The 18,824-nt window shown below is 40.4% G+C and overlaps 2 protein-coding genes across 2 annotated transcripts in view; both read right to left on the bottom strand.

Annotated features, from left to right (window-relative positions):
* ccdc162 (coiled-coil domain containing 162) overlaps window positions 1–8,705 on the bottom strand; it is a 37,005-nt gene extending 28,300 nt beyond the window's left edge. Inside the window, exons 1-7 of the mRNA XM_078277627.1 lie at window positions 5,713–8,705; window positions 3,708–3,780; window positions 3,436–3,546; window positions 3,213–3,326; window positions 1,727–1,921; window positions 1,548–1,641; window positions 581–732 (exon numbers count right to left, since the gene is read on the bottom strand). Of these exons, the coding sequence (XP_078133753.1) occupies window positions 581–732; window positions 1,548–1,641; window positions 1,727–1,921; window positions 3,213–3,326; window positions 3,436–3,546; window positions 3,708–3,780; window positions 5,713–5,852 (879 nt within the window). The 5' untranslated portion in view covers window positions 5,853–8,705. The remainder of the gene's footprint in view (window positions 1–580; window positions 733–1,547; window positions 1,642–1,726; window positions 1,922–3,212; window positions 3,327–3,435; window positions 3,547–3,707; window positions 3,781–5,712) is intronic.
* Window positions 8,706–9,036: 331 nt separating this feature from the next.
* On the bottom strand, window positions 9,037–18,747 carry foxo3a (forkhead box O3A). Its single transcript, XM_078276892.1, has 2 exons — window positions 16,075–18,747; window positions 9,037–11,370 (listed from the first exon to the last, which is right to left on the bottom strand). The coding sequence occupies exons 1-2, from the start codon at window positions 16,624–16,626 to the stop codon at window positions 10,060–10,062; spliced, it is 1,863 nt and encodes a 620-aa protein (XP_078133018.1). The 5' UTR covers window positions 16,627–18,747; the 3' UTR covers window positions 9,037–10,059.
* Between the last annotated feature and the right edge of the window lie 77 nt (window positions 18,748–18,824).

The raw sequence follows: 18,824 nt of genomic DNA, 5'->3' as shown, positions 1-18,824 counted from the left end.
GTTACTGCTGTAGATGTTTATGGTTGTGCTAATTTTAAATTATTTATATACTGTTGGGTAGTTTAATGTACAGCAATGCATCATATTCTATAAGGTCATCATATCTTTGTAGCGTCGCTGTCCTGTTAGAATCAGGTATCTCTGAAAAGTCAACTTTTCATGAGATAAGAAACACAGTCCTGTTTTCAGCTTTGCGACGATGCTTTTTCCAGATGATCCAAGAGGGTTCGTAAACAGTTTATTTAGCTTAAGAAGGCAAGGCAGCTTTATTTAGTAGGAGAATTCCCTCAGCCTACAGTTTATCAGAAATATTCACATTCAAAATCACCAAATTTGGAGATACATGGTTTTCACTAGACAGGAAGGGGATGCAAAATTGTAATCTAAAAAGTAACTGAAGCTGTCAGATAACTGTAGTAAAGTAAAAAGTACAATATTTGTCTCTGAGATGTAGTGGAGTAGTATAAAGTTTCATAAAATGGTAATTCTCAAATAGAAGTACCTCTAATTTGTACTTAAGTACAGTACTTAAGTAAATGTACTTGGTTACATTCCACCACTGTCCATTGGAAAACATTACCGTGCTGAATAACTCCATCTCATCTGCGGTGGTCCGGAGTTTACGAGCGTCGTAGGACAGGTGGAAGTGAGCGATCAAAGACTGCAGCTCAGGTAGGAACTCCTCCAGGTGAACAGTGTGCAGGGGGACAGTATCAGCCAGTCCTGAAATACCTGTAGTTGAATGGATTCATTGATAAACTGTTGAAACTGTATGAAAAGCTCCTCTCAAAGTTGTGCACACTTAGATTTTTACATAGTAGCCTGTGTGGATGCATTTCAAAACTTTGTCCTATTATAGTTACAGCTATTTTTTCATTGTTCTTTATTTTTTTTGCTGCTTAAAATAGGGACTCAGGAATGGAAATGCTGCTTTGCTGATCCATCAAACTACTGGCCAGAACGCCATGAATTTTGATCTAGTTAATTCAGGGGTTGACAAAATAATTTCACCACAAGGTCCATTTAGTAGCTGTTCTGATGCTTTTGATCATACCACATGATCTTTATCAGCAGATTGGGTTTGTCCAGTTGTAGATTCAGATTCAAATTCCCATCCGTGGTGAGATTTTTTTATGTCAATAAACCCTACTGACTTTGGTAACCTCGCCGCGCTTTTCCTCTAGCGTCATCATCACCCAAAAAAACTTCACTTGTACACAAGAAATATCAAACTCTAACAGACAGATTTCCATAACATTTACTGGACATGTTCCCAAGACAAAACCCTGTCCATTGTATACGCTGCGTGAGCTTTTCCTCTTGTAAACCATTTCATTTTGATGACTCCTCTATCGTCACCCACAAGGCAAATTTTACATTTTACACCCAGATACTAAAAACAACATAACGAAGGAAGGACAGAATACCAAAATATTCAGGATGTTCTGACTGTTAAATAGTGTTATAATGGAGAATTAATGGGGAATTTGTATTTGAGTAAAGTCTCTAAAGGTACATTTTAAGGATACTGCTACTTTGACTCTTACCATCAACATGTTGAGTCTTATGTAAAGTTTCCTCAGGAACCTTTGTAGGTGGTTCTTTATCCTTTCTTTCACAAGCTGGTATGTAGTGCAGCACCTGTTCAATTCAAACAAAGAAATCAACATCGTGAAACAGAACATCCAAAGCCAACAGAAACACACGCATTAGAACTGGATTTTACCCTGAGGAAGTTGTGAATGGTCTGAACCGAGTGCAGATGGCAGACCAGCCAGCGCACGTAAATGACCACATCGTCCTGAGTAAGCAGGGAGGCGGGGTTTCCTCGGCCGGTCAGGATCTTCTCTCTGCATGCTGACAGCCTCCGAGCTCTCTGAACGGCGTCTTCGTACTCACTCGTCAAACATGACACCTGATCCTGAGGGAGAACAAGTTAATCTGTGATCTGGTGAAGACGAATCAGCTGGAAAATCGTGCACAGACAATAAAAAGATTATACATTTTTCATACTGCTTACATTCCATCACAAAGCCATCAGTGTTCCTTTGTTTGATTGCGATTGTATTTTTCTCTTCACTCATTCTTTTCAAGACAAGAAAGAGAAGGAGAAGAGATTCTCCAACAAACGATTACTTTTAAATGTTTTGTTTTCTCATGTATTTTGGTATGTTGACATATTTCTAGAAGAGCTATGAAATAATTAAATATACTGTACGTAGCAGTGATTTCCATTGTTCAAAAATGGTTTTGTTCATCATATTTTTCAGCAGTTAATCTTACTGTTATTCCAGCAAAATGTCATATTCATAAAAGCAAGAACACAAAAGAAAAACCTCACTTTGCGTTGTTCGTCAACAAATTAGAATTAGATTGTCTTGCAGTGGTAAGATTATTAAGGCCTTCCTTGAATATTCTTAGTGCCAAAAATGTACATTGCTGCTGTTTTTGTATATCTGTACGTATACTAAGTACAGTATGGTCTCTTTGTACAGTCTCTGTGCAGAGTAAATAAACCAAAAAGAGTCGTACACTTCATCTATTTTGTAGAGCTGAAACAATTAACCGATAATCTTTTTAGCAATTTTTCTGTGACCATTTTGATAATCAAATAGTCATCTTTTTCTGGCAAAAATGTAAAACAAATTCCCTAATACCAGCTTTTCACTTGTAAATATTTTCTGTTTTTTTGTCTTATGTGCTAGTAAACTATATATGTTATGTGTTTTGGACACTTGGTCCAACAAAATGTTTTATTTGGAGACGGCACCTTGGGCTTTAGGAAACTGTTCAGACATTGTATAGACCAAGCAATTGGGAGAATAATCTGCAGATGAATCAGCAATAAAAATAATGCTGACTTGCAACCTTACTATTCCAATTTAATTCAATTATTATAGAAACATCTTTTTACCTAAATCACCAATATTGAGTGAGATTTGCTCACTGCCATTCATCACATCTTATGGCAGTTTGTCCTCCGTAACCAACATATTTTACCCAAATTATGTACAGCTTTGTAGGCATTCTATTATCAAATGGTTTGAAAAATAGTGCATATAGCTGCCATAAATGGGGAAAAAATCTCTGTGGAATATTCTGGTCTGGGCTGAGCCCCTAATGTTTACGGCATCTAACTCCGCCCCTGAGGATGAGCAACCAGAAGAAATCCTCTTGTCATAGCGTTGGCAAAATGAGACTTAGGTTGTCACCTTGTAATAAGGATACAGCTTCTCAATGACGCTGGTGTGGCGACAGAATCTCCTCCATCTCAGCATGAGCAGATATTTGATCTGCGCCAAATGATATGATCTGTCGGTGTAGAACTGTGGAGAAATATACAAAATAGGAAAATGGTTTAAATGACTTGTCTCTTTTTTCCCCCCATTCTACTGCAGATTAACTCTTTTGTTTTTATGACAGGACTGTCCTCACCTGGTGCAGTAGTGGAGGCAGACTGTCAGGAGTGTACTCTAAACCCAAGCAACTATCCAGCTCTCTCTGCATGATGTCAGCCTGAGACTGAACCGGCAAAGCTTCAGCCACCTGCAACCAGGAGGACAGTAAAGCCCAGGAAAAGCTGATAAGTTACCATTAAATATAAGAGGCTGCTCTACAGGTTTTAATGACCTAGAAATAGGCTAATTCATTTTCTGTAGGCCTCAGACTGTCCTTGATAGAGATAAAAGATGAATTTTCAGTCTCACCTGAAGCCCTTTCCTCAGTGCATGTTCCCTCTCCAGGCGGAAAAAGGAAATATCTTTTGGAGGTGGAACAGAACTGAAACAAAGCTAGAAATTATTTAAAGAAACAAAAAATCTCTTGGCCAAACATAATTTAAAGCAAGACTACGAAAGAAGACAACACTGAATCTTCATACAATTTAAAAGTTGAATTAATTAGCAACGGGGTTTTGCTATTACAGCCTTCTGTCTGGTAGCTAATGTTAGCAACTGACTATGTGACTTTACTGGATCAGTGCTGCTTTTAGTCTACTAGTGATAATGTTTTAGTATTATCCTCATCTTGGCCACAGTGGCCTTTGTTCAAAAATGTTATATATTCTCACTTTAAAAAAATAAACCTCTACAGCAGTGCTGACAGCTCAAAACAGCACTATTTTGAGCAGGATAGCATGCTAGCATTTGCTAATTAGCACTAAACAAAAAAGCACAGCTGAGGTGGATGTTATAATTCTGTAGGTAGTTGGTCATTAAACAAAGTATTACACAAATCAAAATGTTGAACTGATTGGAGCTAGATGAAAAGTTAAGAAACCAACAAAGATGTTACAATTCACCCTCTGGTGGAATATTTGTGGCAAAGTTCATGGCGATCCATCCAATAGTTGTCCAGATATTTCAGTCAAGACTACAAAATGTCACTATAGAGGGTTAGTGAATCACCAAAGTCATTAGAATTCATCGTCTGGGGACCATGAATGTCTGTTCAAAAATTTGAAGGCAACCCAATGAATAGTCTTTAAAATATAGTGGACCAACTGACCAACATTGGCATCCCCAGTGTGTCACTACTACATGGCTAAAAATGTGTTGTGAATGAGGATTTGCCAGATAACACTAAATGCCTAAACCATTTCGAAATTATTCAAATTATCCACATTTAATTGTAATTATTGTTTGTAAATCATCCAGGGAAGGGTTGAACCCAAGGGAAATGGATTTACCATTTTGTCTCTCATCTGAGAGACTTCTTCAGTTCTGACTAAACAGCAGGGAAACCCCGCTACTTAAGCTCTGTGGGGTCATTGTCGGGATGACCGATACCGCTTGGCTCATTGGTGCTCCTGGATGTTGTAACGACAGTCGTTATGGTCTTGGAGACACCCTTCTTCGGAGCACCTTTAACAAAGTCCAGTTGCCCTTGTTCACCCTTCCCTGGATAACTGAGAACCTTCACGGATATTTTGTAAATCAAGTTTTCACTCAGAATGAATCAAAATGTAAGTTCCACTTACCTGGCAATTTAGAAAGTTTAAAACAGATGTTAAAGCTCCATTCCAGATGTGTTTCCAGAAATGATTTGCTTAGAATAATAATTTGTCTGATGGATTTTCCACAAAAACACCTTACATCCATTAACTGGACTCTCTTGATAATTTCAAATCACAACTTAAAACACGTGTTTAGATTAGCATACCCGACATAGCTTCCACCATGTCCACCTTCATTTTATTGAATTAAATGTTTTTAACAAGTCACCTTGATTTTACTATCAATTTATATTATTGTTGTCCTTGGATGTAACGTGTCCTTAGAGGTCTTGAAAGGCGCCGACAAATAAAATGTATTATAATTAAGAATGCCACACTTGTAAAAAAAAATTGCATATTGTATGGAACACGGATTGGACTAATCAATAACCAAACTGGCCTTTAAATTAGTTGTAATGTCACAAAATAATCTTGTACAAACAGGACTTAAACTGAGATGTAAGGTGAGTGCCAAGAAACTTTCTCCCTTCAGCAGATGAATGTAAAAACAGCCTTTTAGTGTCAAACTCTGCACAGTCACACATTCTGCACAGTGACGTTCAAACATACAACTGATTAGCAAAATTAAATTTTTGAGTGGAGGGGAGCTTTAAGTTCCACCTGCCTGGCAATCTAGACAGTTCGAAACAAACACTGAATCAATTGCAACTGCTATCTGACACACAAAGTAATCACATCCACCATCCAAGCTTCCACACCTGTAACATCTGGAAGTCACTGCTCCTTGAGGAAATCCAGTCTCCTCAATTTCTGCCCTGAGTGCTGAGAGTAGACGTGACAGATCTGCCTCCATCTGTTCCACTTTAACGGAGGAGGAAACTCTGTATACGTCACACATGGCTCAGGATCAACACCTTTAGGAACTGGGAAATCCAAACATTTCAAACCTTAAGTCCTGCCAAATCTCTGCCTCCACATGCCGATTTGTTGTGGTGTATCCATGGAGACAAACATCCATGCAGCCGGGCTTCCTCTCCCATTTCCTGTCCATCTGGACTCACACTGACTGCATTTGATCTGTAGAGGGCTCTAACGTTACACTAGAGTCCTTTTGTTAGATTATGATGTCAATGTTGGGCATTTTAGATACTTCCCAATATTACTGTAATTTGTAATATACAGTACAGTATGTAAATATATAATTGTGCATCAGTTGTTGAGCAGCACCTACCTGAGCACTCATGCATTCAAAAACCTTTACTTAATCTCAGCGGGTCCATTCTTCTTGGATACAGTGTGCGATTGGTACGTAGCTCATGATGTGATTATCCAATAGCAAATCGCCTCCTCGGTGCCTGCAGAATCTGCAGCTGTGCAATTCCTTTTAGAGACAGAAATAAAACAAAGGTAGATCAAACAAACTCCAGATTGTCAGTGGTTCTTTAAGCTTTATTTACATGCACCATCTTTGATACAGCCAAGATAAGAATTGGAATTACAACTGGCAATGTCAACTTGGTGTCTTTTTTTTGTTGGAGCAATAGGAAGAAATGGAGTTGGAATATTGGCAGTGAGAGATACTCAAGATAACTGTAGAAATAAAAAAAATAAAAAAATTAAGCTTCAAGTCAGTATGAAATCATCCATTTGGGGCTATGGAAATTATATTTGGAAGCACAGCTGTGCAGGTTTTATTTTTTGTGAATCCAAATAAAACTAAGCAAATGGGATTCCATATTTCTGTAACATTAATGTTAGTTGAATTCAAAAGGGTGTAACATTTAGATGTTCTATGACTCTAAAAGAGGACACCATTTCAGGCATCATTTTCTGTTTGTGGTCTGTCCTCAAACAATACCCGATTGAAGTGGTCAAAATGTTGAACAAACCATTAAAACAAAAGTGCTTTTACACAGCTCTACCACACGTCATATGGAAAAGCATAAAATAAGCACATGTGGAAAATAAAATAAATACAATTTCAATTAACAAGAAGACAAGTGAAAGTTGACAGTTTCCAGCTGATAAAAAAGTAAACTAAAACTTCATCCAGCTGTTCCTACAAAAGCTGTGCAGATAGATGTTTTTTTGTTGCCCTTATCACTGGTTCTTAACATTTATACACTGTATATCCTCCTATTTCCACTTAATTAAAAGGCAGAAATATTTTGGCAATATTTAAAATACTGTGGTCGTTTCCTTCTCAAATGGCAAAAATGTCTCTAAGATACTACACAAACTCGTCTCACAGGGTTGGAAACACTATTTGAGCCAGCACCTGCTATAGTGCTGATAACAAAGGGGAGGCTACTAATGCCTCTCCATCTGCAGCCACTCCCTGCTATCTTCTCATTTATAGCACCAAGAACTCCTTCAAATTAATAAACACCAGAATATTGTAGTTGAGTGCTGTGGAGGCTCTAAGTGTGGTTATTTTAATCCAAATAGTCCTACGTGTTTGCTAATGTAAATGATGTCATCTAGAGCAAAATCATGTTTCTTGCTAAACACTTAACTCTGTCCTAAACTGTGTACTTAGAAGTACTTCCAATATTGCACTAGGAGGAAGAGGAGGGAAAGATGGTGAAAAGAAATTTGCAGCAGAAACACCATACTATCAAGACTTCAGTAATGCACCTTTTTTAGAAGGAACAGATTTCACAGTAATTTCACTAAAATCACAGGGTAAAATTCGCTAAACAAAAATAAAACATCATACAAAAACCACACAATGTAGATCACTCCACATCTTGATAACATATTAACCTCTACAGATTGATATTTGGTGTGTGACTGTGAATCATTGGGGGGAAAAAAAAAAAACTTTTTATATACAGTCAGGTCCATAAATATTGGGACATCGACACAATTCTAATCTTTTTGGCTCTATACACCACCACAATGGAGTTGAAATGAAACGAACAAGATGTGCTTTAACTGCAGACTTTCAGCTTTAATTTGAGGGTATTTACATCCAAATCAGGTGAACGGTGTAGGAATTACAACAGTTTGTATATGTGCCTCCCACTTTTTAAGGGACCAAAAGTAATGGGACAGATTAACAATCATAAATCAAACTTTCACTTTTTAATACTTCTATTAGTATATTTTATACTTCTAATCCTTTGCATTCAATTACAGCCTGAAGTCTGGAACGCATAGACATCACCAGATGCTGGGTTTTATCCCTGGTGATGCTCTGCCAGGCCTCTACTGCAACCGTCTTCAGTTCCTGCTTGTTCTTGGGGCATTTTCCCTTCAGTTTTGTCTTCAGCAAGTGAAATGCATGCTCAATCGGATTCAGGTCAGGTGATTGACTTGGCCATTGCATAACATTCCACTTCTTTCCCTTAAAAAAACTCTTTGGTTGCTTTCGCAGTATGCTTCGGGTCATTGTCCATCTGCACTGTGAAGCGCCGTCCAATGAGTTCTGAAGCATTTGGCTGAATATGAGCAGATAATATTGCCCGAAACACTTCAGAATTCATCCTGCTGCTTTTGTCAGCAGTCACATCATCAATAAATACAAGAGAACCAGTTCCATTGGCAGCCATACATGCCCACGCCATGACACTACCACCACCATACTTCACTGATGAGGTGGTATGCTTTGGATCATGAGCACTTCCTTTCCTTCTCCATACTCTTCTCTTCCCATCACTCTGGTACAAGTTGATCTTTGTCTCATCTGTCCATAGGATGTTGTTCCAGAAATGTGAAGGCTTTTTTAGATGTTGTTTGGCAAACTCTAATCTGGCCTTCCTGTTTTTTGAGGCTCACCAATGGTTTACATCTTGTAGTGAACCCTCTGTATTCACTCTGGTGAAGTCTTCTCTGATTGTTGACTTTGACACACATACCCCTACCTCCTGGAGAGTGTTCTTGATCTGGCCAACTGTTGTGAAGGGTGTTTTTCTTCACCAGGAAAGTATTCTTCGGTCATCCACCACAGTTGTTTTCCGTGGTCTTCCGGGTCTTTTTGGTGTTGCTGAGCTCACCGGTGCGTTCTTTCTTTTTTAAGAATGTTCCAAACAGTTGATTTGGCCACACCTAATGTTTTTGCTATCTCTCTGATAGGGTTTGTTTAGATTTTTCAGCCTAATGATGGCTTGCTTCACTGATAGTGACAGCTCTTTGGATCTCATATTGAGAGTTGACAGCAACAGATTCCAAATGCAAATAGCACACTTGAAATGAACTCTGGACCTTTTATCTGCTCCTTGTAAATGGGATAATGACGGAATAACACACACCTGGCCATGGAACAGCTGAGCAGCCAATTGTCCCATTACTTTTGGTCCCTTAGAAAGTGGGAGGCACATATACAAACTGTTGTAATTCCTACACCGTTCACCTGATTTGGATGTAAATACCCTCAAATTAAAGCTGAAAGTCTGCAGTTAAAGCACATCTTGTTCGTTTCATTTCAACTCCATTGTGGTGGTGTATAGAGCCAAAAAGATTAGAATTGTGTCAATGTCCCAATATTTATGGACCTAACTGTATATTTGTTTTTAAATCTTTTAGTCCATTTAAGCTACGTCTCTCTAAGAAACTTAAAAAAAAGAAAAGGTTTGTCAAGTAACCTCCACTGGAACGTAATAATGTAACATTCTCTGCAGCTTTTTCTGTAAACAGGCTGTCACTCACAACAGGCTGACAGCTGGTTTGGCAAAAATGTTGGTATGAAAGGGTGTGAAAGAGGAGAGAAAGCAGGGTGAAAACATAATTCATCTTCAGTTTCATGTATCACTTTGTGATACTGCATGGGTGATTCCCTGAGACTAACACGAGTTGATGCTTTTTTAACAAAATGTCCTGTACTTCCATTCCAGTCAATGTTGTTGTTCACACCGCCCAGGCATTGATCTTTTTAAAGAATTGTTTTCCCCTCTGTGAAGACACCATTGTGTGTCTCAGACACTTAAAATACAGTACCAAACTTAATGCCTCACATTGAAAATAATGGAGAAAAAAAAAAATACTACATGAATACACTTTGACGTAGTTTCTTCCCTATAGTTGCACAATGCAGGACAATGAACCCCAATTTACATTTCCCCCACTACTTTTTTTTCACCAATGCTGAGCTCTGACAGAGCTTCTCAGCTTGGGACCCAGCTGTGAGGGGAGGTCTGTTTTGAGCTGGAAAAGCTTCCTGAATTCCTGTTGCCGTTCTGGGCGGAGCTGAGGCGAGAGTCGAAGCTCAGGTCCAGGCAGTCTGCTTCCATCAGTTCATTGCGGATGGAGTCCATGTCAGACTCAAGACTGCCGTTGAACAAATCCAGATCCAGATCGGCGGAAAAGCGGTCCTGGACGGACAAACCAGAGCCGAGCTGCATGGAGGCGTTCTTGCTGGGAGACCTCAGGTGGGGCTGCTTTGTGTCGGGGTGGCCCACATCTTTGTCGGAGGTTGACAAGCCAGCTTGCCAACCAGGCACTGAAGAGCTTTGGGCCTCACCCACACTGGTGTGGTTCACCAACATGGGGTCTTTGCGCAGCAGCATGGCGTTTCGGCGGGAGTTCTGCAGGGCAATGGCGGTGCTGGCCTGTGACATCAGCGGGTCAGACTGGGTGAGCATGACGTTGCTGGGGCTGTGGGAGTCAAGGCTGAGCAGATCCTGCAGGGTCTGGTGGTCGTCGAAGTGCGAGATGCAGGAGAAGGTGGTCTGCTTGTTCTCCTGGATGGTCTGCATGGGCGACTGGCGCAGGCTTGTGATGGACGGCGGGCTAAAAAGGGGGTTAGGCCCGTAGCTACCAGAGGGGCTACCCAGACTGCTTCCTGAGCAGCTGAAGGTAAACACTGAGCTCCCCTGACCATTGGCTCCGTTGTCTTCCTCACCAGGAGGAGGCTGCTGGGATGCCGTCAGGCTGATATTGTCTAAAAGGTCGTCCATCAGGTTGTCAGAGAGCCCGTCGTTGAGGTTCATGGTACCTGCCAGGTCAGAGAGCCCCGTGGGCCCCGTGGATGGGGACATGCTGCTGGGGCTGGAGTACAGCATGGGGGAGAGGGGCAAGTCATCATCAGGCACCTCGTCCAGCTCCAGGTTGGCCAGGATCGGGGACAGACGACCGCTGAGTGTGCTGGCGTTGGAATTGGTCCGAGAGCGAAAGTCTGTCCAGGCATCCAACTCGTCGCTGCTGCGGGAGGTGGGACTTCCTGTCCATTTGGAGAGGCTGGAGGAGCTCTCAGAGCTGCCGTCTTGAGCTGCCTGCAGCGAGGCTTTCTTCTTGGTGGCACGTCCTCGGGCTCCTTTGATGTACTTGCTGTTATCCATCGATACGGCCCGTCGTCTGGGAGCTTTGCCTCCTTTCCCTCCTTCCGGGTTGACCATCCACCAGGAGCTTTTCCCCGTTCCTTCATTCTGGACTTTCACAAAACGACTATGGAGGGACAGATTGTGTCGGATGGAATTCTGCAATAAAAACAAAAGAAAACAAATGTTTAATGAGTCAAATTCCTTCTGTGCCTAAACATACTTCAAAATAAAGCTAATTCTGATGTAATTATACATTGCTTAAAAAAGATTAAAAAAAAGGGGGCAGCTGAACAATCAGAGCCTTGTGGTGTTTAGACAGTGTGAGCACTAATTTTACCTACTCACTTTTGTTTTTTCTGCCAAATACCTACCTTCTGAGTTTGTTTAAAAACCCCAACCAGAATTTAAAAAATAACTTGTAGAGTACAACAGCATTATTAAAATAGAAGGGATGAAGAAAACTACAACATTTTTTAAAAATGTTAAAAGGAATTATTATTATTATAAAAAGGAAATTTCCCAAGATATTACTGGCGTTTCTGTGGAGCAGTAAGTCAGTAGGTGTATGTAGTAAGTGGAAAATAATTTGGGAGGTCTCAAGAAAAATTTGGACATTGCCAAAAATTGAGACACAGAGACACAAAATAAAGTATTTTTGGAGATTTTTCTCTAAATTTATCTTCCTTCATGTGCAAAACTAGATATTTTTCAATCTTCAGGCCTCTTTAAACCACTCAAATGAAAACAGTCAGCAAAGGAAAAGCACTCTTTGGCTAAACTGCTCACAACCGTCATGTAGGCAGTACTTTATTTTAAGTAAAGGTTGACAACCACTGCACTAGAGGTAGAAAATTAAGACTTTCACCAAGCAACATCCAATACTGTAGGATTCCTACAAAGGAAAAGTCAAGGTTTTTGACACTAAACTAACTAAATATTTACAGCAAAGTACTGTGAACAATACTGCCAAAACACCTCATACTGTGACCCATTTCTGGCTGCTCATAAATGTCTACAGGATTTCCCTGGAGATATTCCCTAACATGTACAAAATTAAACAGCTGTAGCCTAGGGCCACGGTAACTGGGAGAGGGTCCAGCATAATTCTCTTAAGCTCAAATTCACTTGAGTAAACCGAGGTCCTATTTAAATCCATCTCTCCGAAGATTAAACTAATCAAACACTAAAGAAGCTCAACGCTTACAAACAGCTGCACAACTCTAGCCATTACCTTTACCATATGGATTCGATGAAAAGCAGCTGTGAGGGAAGTTGCTCTCCAGCTTTGGTGATGACTGAGAGATCACAAACGAGCGTTGGCCACCGTTTTCCCCTGAATGCATTGAGCCAATGACCCGCTGACATCAAACTTCCAGCAAAGCCCTCGCTTCAAGCCAATTAAAGATTAGGTCAACTGGCAAACATTTTCATTACTTACAACAAAACGCATGTGACTCTCAGAAATTAAACTTCAGGTACCTCTTTGCTCTTTTCTCACTTCCACCCACTGTAAGTACGCTGGAAAGGTTGGGGACTTTTGCTGATCACTGAGAATTACCAATGATCTCCTAATTAGGTTAAAGTGCTGACTTAAAAGAATAAAGCTGATGTGTTTCTCTGTTTTTCTTCCTATGAACAAAAAAGAAAAGACCAAAATCAACAGCATGCTAGTCCATTTCTCAATACTTTCCGACTTACCTACACTGCGGCACTCAGCCCCAAGAACACTCGTAACTACTAATTATAACAAAGTATGTGCTTTGTCAGATAACATATGAACTGAAACCATGAGAATCTTTTTTTTGAGAATATCTTTTTGTTGTTAGGGATGCACAGATCTCTCACGTTTTCCTTCTCAATACAGATCCCTAAAAATAGCTAAACTCAGGGTGTATGTCAATTAAGAGCCAAAACGATTAGATGATTAATCGATTAGTCGTTCAACAAAAAAATACGTGCCAATTATCCTACTGGCTAATTGTTTTTAGTCGTGTTAAGCTAAATGACATCCCTAGTTATAGTAGTCAATTGTGAATATTTGCTGCTTTCTTGTTTTATATTGTTAAACTGAATACTTTTGGGTTTTAGACTGTTGGTGACGTTTGACTCAAAGAAACCGAAATTGACATTTTTCACTAGGTTCCGCCATTTAATAGACTCAACAGGATAAGACGACAATAATTGTGTGATTAATTGATAATCTAATAATAGCTAATAACTGATCCAGCAGACTGGAGTGATGCATCCTTATTTTCAGCAGGATTTGAGTAATGAGTTCTAACTAATTAAAATGAAAGAGTATGATTGTTTAGAGGTTTTTTTCTAAAGAACTGCCACGCATATCTAATATCACAGTTGTCAACTGAGCATAAACAGCGTTAGTCTGTAAATGGACTAGAGTGGACTTAATAAAAGCAACACCTGTCCTGTTCGGTGTAATGCAACCCAATACAACAGCCCTGCATTATTTAAACAAACCTTTGTGACACTTTGATTCTGGTTGAGCCTGTCAGCGAGATTTTGATTGAACTCTGTGGTCATTTAAGAGTCCTTAATTGCACCACAGCAGGTGGATGAAATAGCAGCTACACTTTGCAACATAACACAGTACAATAAAACATAATCCACAACCTCAAACATGTCCAAGGACCTCAATTCTATACTTTGATGCAACTAAATATGTTATAAGCTACACAAAGGCAGTTATTTATTACAAAGCTGTTACATTTGAATGTCATGCTATACAGGTGATGCTTGTATTGTGTCTACCTCTTGTATACAGGTAGTTAAGGTTTGCTGTGATATAAGATAAACGGTAATCCTGGACTATGTGTGTAAAAGACAACATTCCTGTTATATTCTGCAGGATTTCCCCTACCATTATAAGGCTTATGCACAGCACCCAAGCCGTTTTGGGCACCACCTAAGCCAAATAAAAGTAACTAAATTACTTTTTTCAGATCCAATGATTGTAGTTGGACACCAGTGGACTTCTTTATTAAGTTTTGTCTTTAAGCTTTTTGAGTGTTATTTATTTATTATCTGCTCTAGCTTTTCCAATGTTTTAGAAACAGATATGGTAATAATAATGGACCAAAATGATGTAAAATTGCATTTTCTTTTTCAATTTAATAATGCAACATTTTGAGGGAGGACCCCTAATACCCCATGCCAAATACATGCACCTTAGTCTTCCACAAACCTAGGGAAAACACTGTTTTCTGGATAGTAAAACAGCCTGTGTCTGGGTGACATGTAGCAGCTAAAGCTATCAGGCCTGTTTCTTAAAAAGAAATATCTAATGGATGTTATTGTATCTTTAAAGCTCCAGAGATGAGTTACATTTTCTGAATGCTGCACATGTAGATACGGTAGAAGCCATACAGCGTTTAAAAAGAAAAATCACAAAGAGCAACTCTTGACTGCCCCTCCCCCATGCAGTCAGAGCAGCTCTGCAGCACCCAGTGAGCAAAGCCTCGTTCTGAGCGGGGACTGGAGTTATGCCAGTTTAGCCAGAGCCAGATCCAGAGAGAAACACTGAGCTTCTCTCACACTGCTACACATTGACCTACATAATTTATAGTCAGCTGATTGATTCTTGTGCCCCGGGCCACGTGAAAAAGACAGTGTGGCACACAGCGGGGGTCGAGCCTCTGGCTGCTAATCTGTATAGGAGTGGAGTATTTTGTTTGGATTTGTTAGAGAATTGAACCTCATGTTGGAGCTGCACACAAAGGCTGTCATTGAGTCTGGTGTAGAGAAGTGTGACAGGTCTGGATTTACAACCCCTCAGTCCCACCCTCAACATGCTTTGCAGATACAGATGACCAACCTTAAACTGATTGCTGAATGTCACACTGATACAAAAGCATCTTCCATGAAATGCTGATGTCAGCACTTCTGAAACCCTAGCATTCCTCTACGAGGTAAATATCTGCCTGCAGGACCCTGAACGCAAACAAGCATCCAAAACGTGAATGAAAACAGCCCGCCACTAATCTTAAATATTAACTACCTGCTGATTCTGTGCAGATTAATCAGTTATTAGCATCAACACACTGCTTAGATGTTATACTCCAATTAATTCCCATCAACATGTCACATCATGATGATGAGCTTTAACGAACAATCTTGACCGTTACTGTATTTCCTCCATTAAGAAACTCCCTGGAAATCAGACTGCATCCCAAATCCCACAGTTAGGTTGGATTACAAACCTATTTCCAGAGTTTTTCTAACACGCCCCCTCCTCTACCACCATCTAAATCCTGCAAAGCTCAAAGCTTTCATCAGACTTGATTCCATGACAGATGAATTGGTTTTCCAGGCCGAACTAATCCTTAAAATCTAACAGAGGCAGGGGCCCGCTGGAGCTTGTAAGAAGCCCCTGTGTGTGCTGCAGTGTGAGCAGTTTGTCTGAAAGTGAAATTGACTTTGCATTCCCTTTTTTTTTTTTTTTAAATCTCGACTTTCATAACCCACTACCTTGTTTACTGGATTAGTGTGTGCTCCGATTTGGTTTTAGGTGCAGAACTAATCGTGTGTATTTTGATGCACACACACACACACCATTACAACTGTACCCTATATTGGCAGCCACTTGGGTAATTTTACACCAAGTGCCTGTCAGGCAGCCACAGATTTCACAACTCCCTGCTGATTATTTACTCTGACACCCAAATATGCCTTATAATAAACCTAAAACCACCCTATAGGCTATATGCTGGTTTCTGAAAATCTTTTTCCTCCATCTCTATTCTATCTATGATGCCATCCTCATTAAGGATAGCTGTGTGCCTTATATGACCACAGTATGGAGAACTTTATGATGACAGGAAGCACCAACATGTCACCGCTCACCTTCCAGCCAGCAGAGCTATTGCTGTCGCCTTTGTCCTTGAAATATGGCACAGACCTCACCATCCAGTCATAGATTTGGGACAAGGTGAGCCTTTTCTCGGGGGAGCTCTCGATGGCTTGGGTAATGAGGTCTGCATAGGAGTAGTTGCCCCAGGCGTTCCTGCGGGCGGAGGACTTCCTCAGCTGCTGGGAGGCAGAGCCGCCCAGAGCCGCGGTGGGGGTCTGCGCCGAGGAAGGCGAGCCATCGGCGGCCTCCTCCTTGCAGGGGCCGCGCTGGACCTCCACAGGCTCGGAGACAGAGCTGCTGCTCGGCACACGGGATTTGACAATACCGATGCTGGCTTTCTGAGCATCGCCGTTCTCCGTGCTGCTGCCACCCTCGTCATCTTCTTCAGGGATTACGTCAGTGTCATTTGTTCCGGGCTTGTCCGCACCAGACTCCGGACGGGGCAGTGGCCAAGTGCAGGACCGTGGCCGCTTCTGGGGCTCGAAATCCGGATCTATCTCAACGTTTAAGGGAGACTCGTTGCCGTTGCGCGGCGCTTCAGCCATGTTAATCGCAATATCTCGGTCGCTGCACAAAGGGTTATAAAATCACGCAGGTCGCATTCCATCAATGTGTATGTGCAGGCTTCAGAGACAGTTTATTTACTAATGCACGGTATGCAAATGTCCAGCCTGCAGTCCAGTCCCAGCACGTGTATGTCTGTCCTGCAAGGCGTCTATCCGCAGCACACAAAGCTGATCGGACTGAGCAGCATTAACAAAACATTGCCTTTTCTCGTGCACAGCCCACACCCTGGCCAACATGCATTGTAATTTGGCGAAATGTGGGGTTAAAGATAGGAAGAGTCGGCGAAGTCTTCAGAGGAAATCCAAACAGCGTTCCTTTACAAGCGCCCGCGTCCTGCACCGCGATCCTGCGACGTGCATGCCAAAGAAAAATGAAAATTACTACACCTAACGCCACCACATCAGCTGTATCAGTCCATACACAGCTGCCATCTTGACCATTTCCTTTCCCCAAGTTCTTTATCACCCATGCAGAGAGCTGCCATTCGCCTGTGCAGTGCGCTGCTGTCCAGATACCATCAAGGCGGATTGCTTTCTCAAGGCCCTGCAGCTTTCTTTATAAAAAGGGAGCTACTGGAGAAATGTGGCAAGGCTTAAATCCTCCCTCTCTAGAGCTAAAAAACCCCCCATAAAGATGCATTCAGGCTGTACATCTCTGGCATCTTGAACAAGCCAGCACTGTGTCCTCCGTGTGGCCATCAGCCTGCAGACACTTCATTTAATCTGCTGCTGCTGCTGCCTTGGTTGCTGCAAACGATCCGAGTCCAAGGGAAGGAAAACCTCACGATCCTGCCCCCTGGACTGCACTGAAATTAAAGTGACAGTATATGGAGATGTCCGCAGGCCAGTGACATCACTGTGTGCACCTTTTTATATGACCACTTTAGGATTTTAAGAAGAGAGTATATTCCAAAATACTACTGAAGCTAAAGTAGTCTACTGTTATTCGACTTAGATATTACATTAATTAAGTAGAAGTAACAATAATCACTTACCTCTTTGTTGAAAACTACTTAGAACAAGATTTTTGCAACATTAGTTTCAAGTCTGGAAAATGAATATTGCTACAAGATTAAAGTTGAAACCAAGACCACAACTAGGATGTTAGAAATACTGAGGACATTCAATTTTCATAATAAAATCTCTAAAAATGTTTCAAGTATTTGGATTTTTCTATCACATTTCTCTCCCACTAACAGTTTTAAAGCTCTTGCCACATTGCTAGGAGTAAAATTACAGTGGATAAATACTGAATCTTACATATGTTTTTATTCGTTTGAAGTCAAAGTAGTCAAATCTTTAGAATACTTGTGTCTAAACATACTTAAATCTTACTTCAAACTACCCACCTTGCAATACTTTTTTTAAATTGTGGGGTGTATACTATATACTCTAACCAGGCTGCTAAAACCACAAATTGCACAAAAAAATACACATAACATCCTGGACTATACATCTGCCCATTGCATACAGCACTTAAACAGCTATTTTGTATATATTAGTCTAGTTTCTGTATTTATTGTCAATTATTATTCATGTTTAATATGTTTGTTTATGTATGTATGCACCAATCACCAAGGCAAATTACTGTGGCAATAATCTCCTTTCTGATTCTGAATCATTAAAACTGACTTGACCAAACAGATGTAATGTAGCCGTTAACCTCACTGACACAGAATTGCTGTTGCAAGTTAAAAAACATAATTTAAATGAATGTAATTCACAGTTGAAGGCAGTTAAATCCTCCAACATGAAACAGCTTTAGAAAGGTCTTAAGATTTAGTTTCTGCACAAAATAACAGTTTAAATACCACCAACTGTCCTAATAACATGTTTTTTTGTTTGTACTTGAGATAAACTTTGAAGCTTGTTCTCACTTATGCTTCCCACACTGCTCCTTTGTTTTTTATGGCAGTGTGTATAACTGAGTGTTTGAAATAAAGAAAAGATTCATGTAAAAAGGCAAACTGTTTGTTTCCTTCATGAAGATATATGGATACATATATTATATAATATAGTGCACTGGAAGTAATATGTAAACTAAAAAAAACTTCCTCTGATATATGTTTCCTTTTTATCTGCCAAATGAAGATACTGTTAAATGGAGACAAATATTATTGGTCAGTGCATCTGTGAAATGTTCTGAGACAAACATTTCACAAGCACCATCTACAGAA

The sequence above is a fragment of the Sander vitreus genome, chromosome 20 (genome assembly GCF_031162955.1).
Source record: "Sander vitreus isolate 19-12246 chromosome 20, sanVit1, whole genome shotgun sequence".
Classification (NCBI taxonomy): Eukaryota; Metazoa; Chordata; class Actinopteri; order Perciformes; family Percidae; genus Sander; species Sander vitreus.
The sequence above is the reverse complement of the archived record's forward strand: the minus strand, read 5'-3'. Positions and strand labels throughout refer to the sequence as shown.

Bases quoted from the DNA above. Each gene is read 5' to 3' on its own strand.
- foxo3a (XM_078276892.1), bottom strand. From the start codon at position 16,626: ATGGCTGAAGCGCCGCGCAACGGCAACGAGTCTCCCTTAAACGTTGAG. The intron at 11,371-16,074 runs GTGAGCGGTGAC...TTTTTATTGCAG, and splicing joins ATAGCTCTGCTGGCTGGAAG to AATTCCATCCGACACAATCT.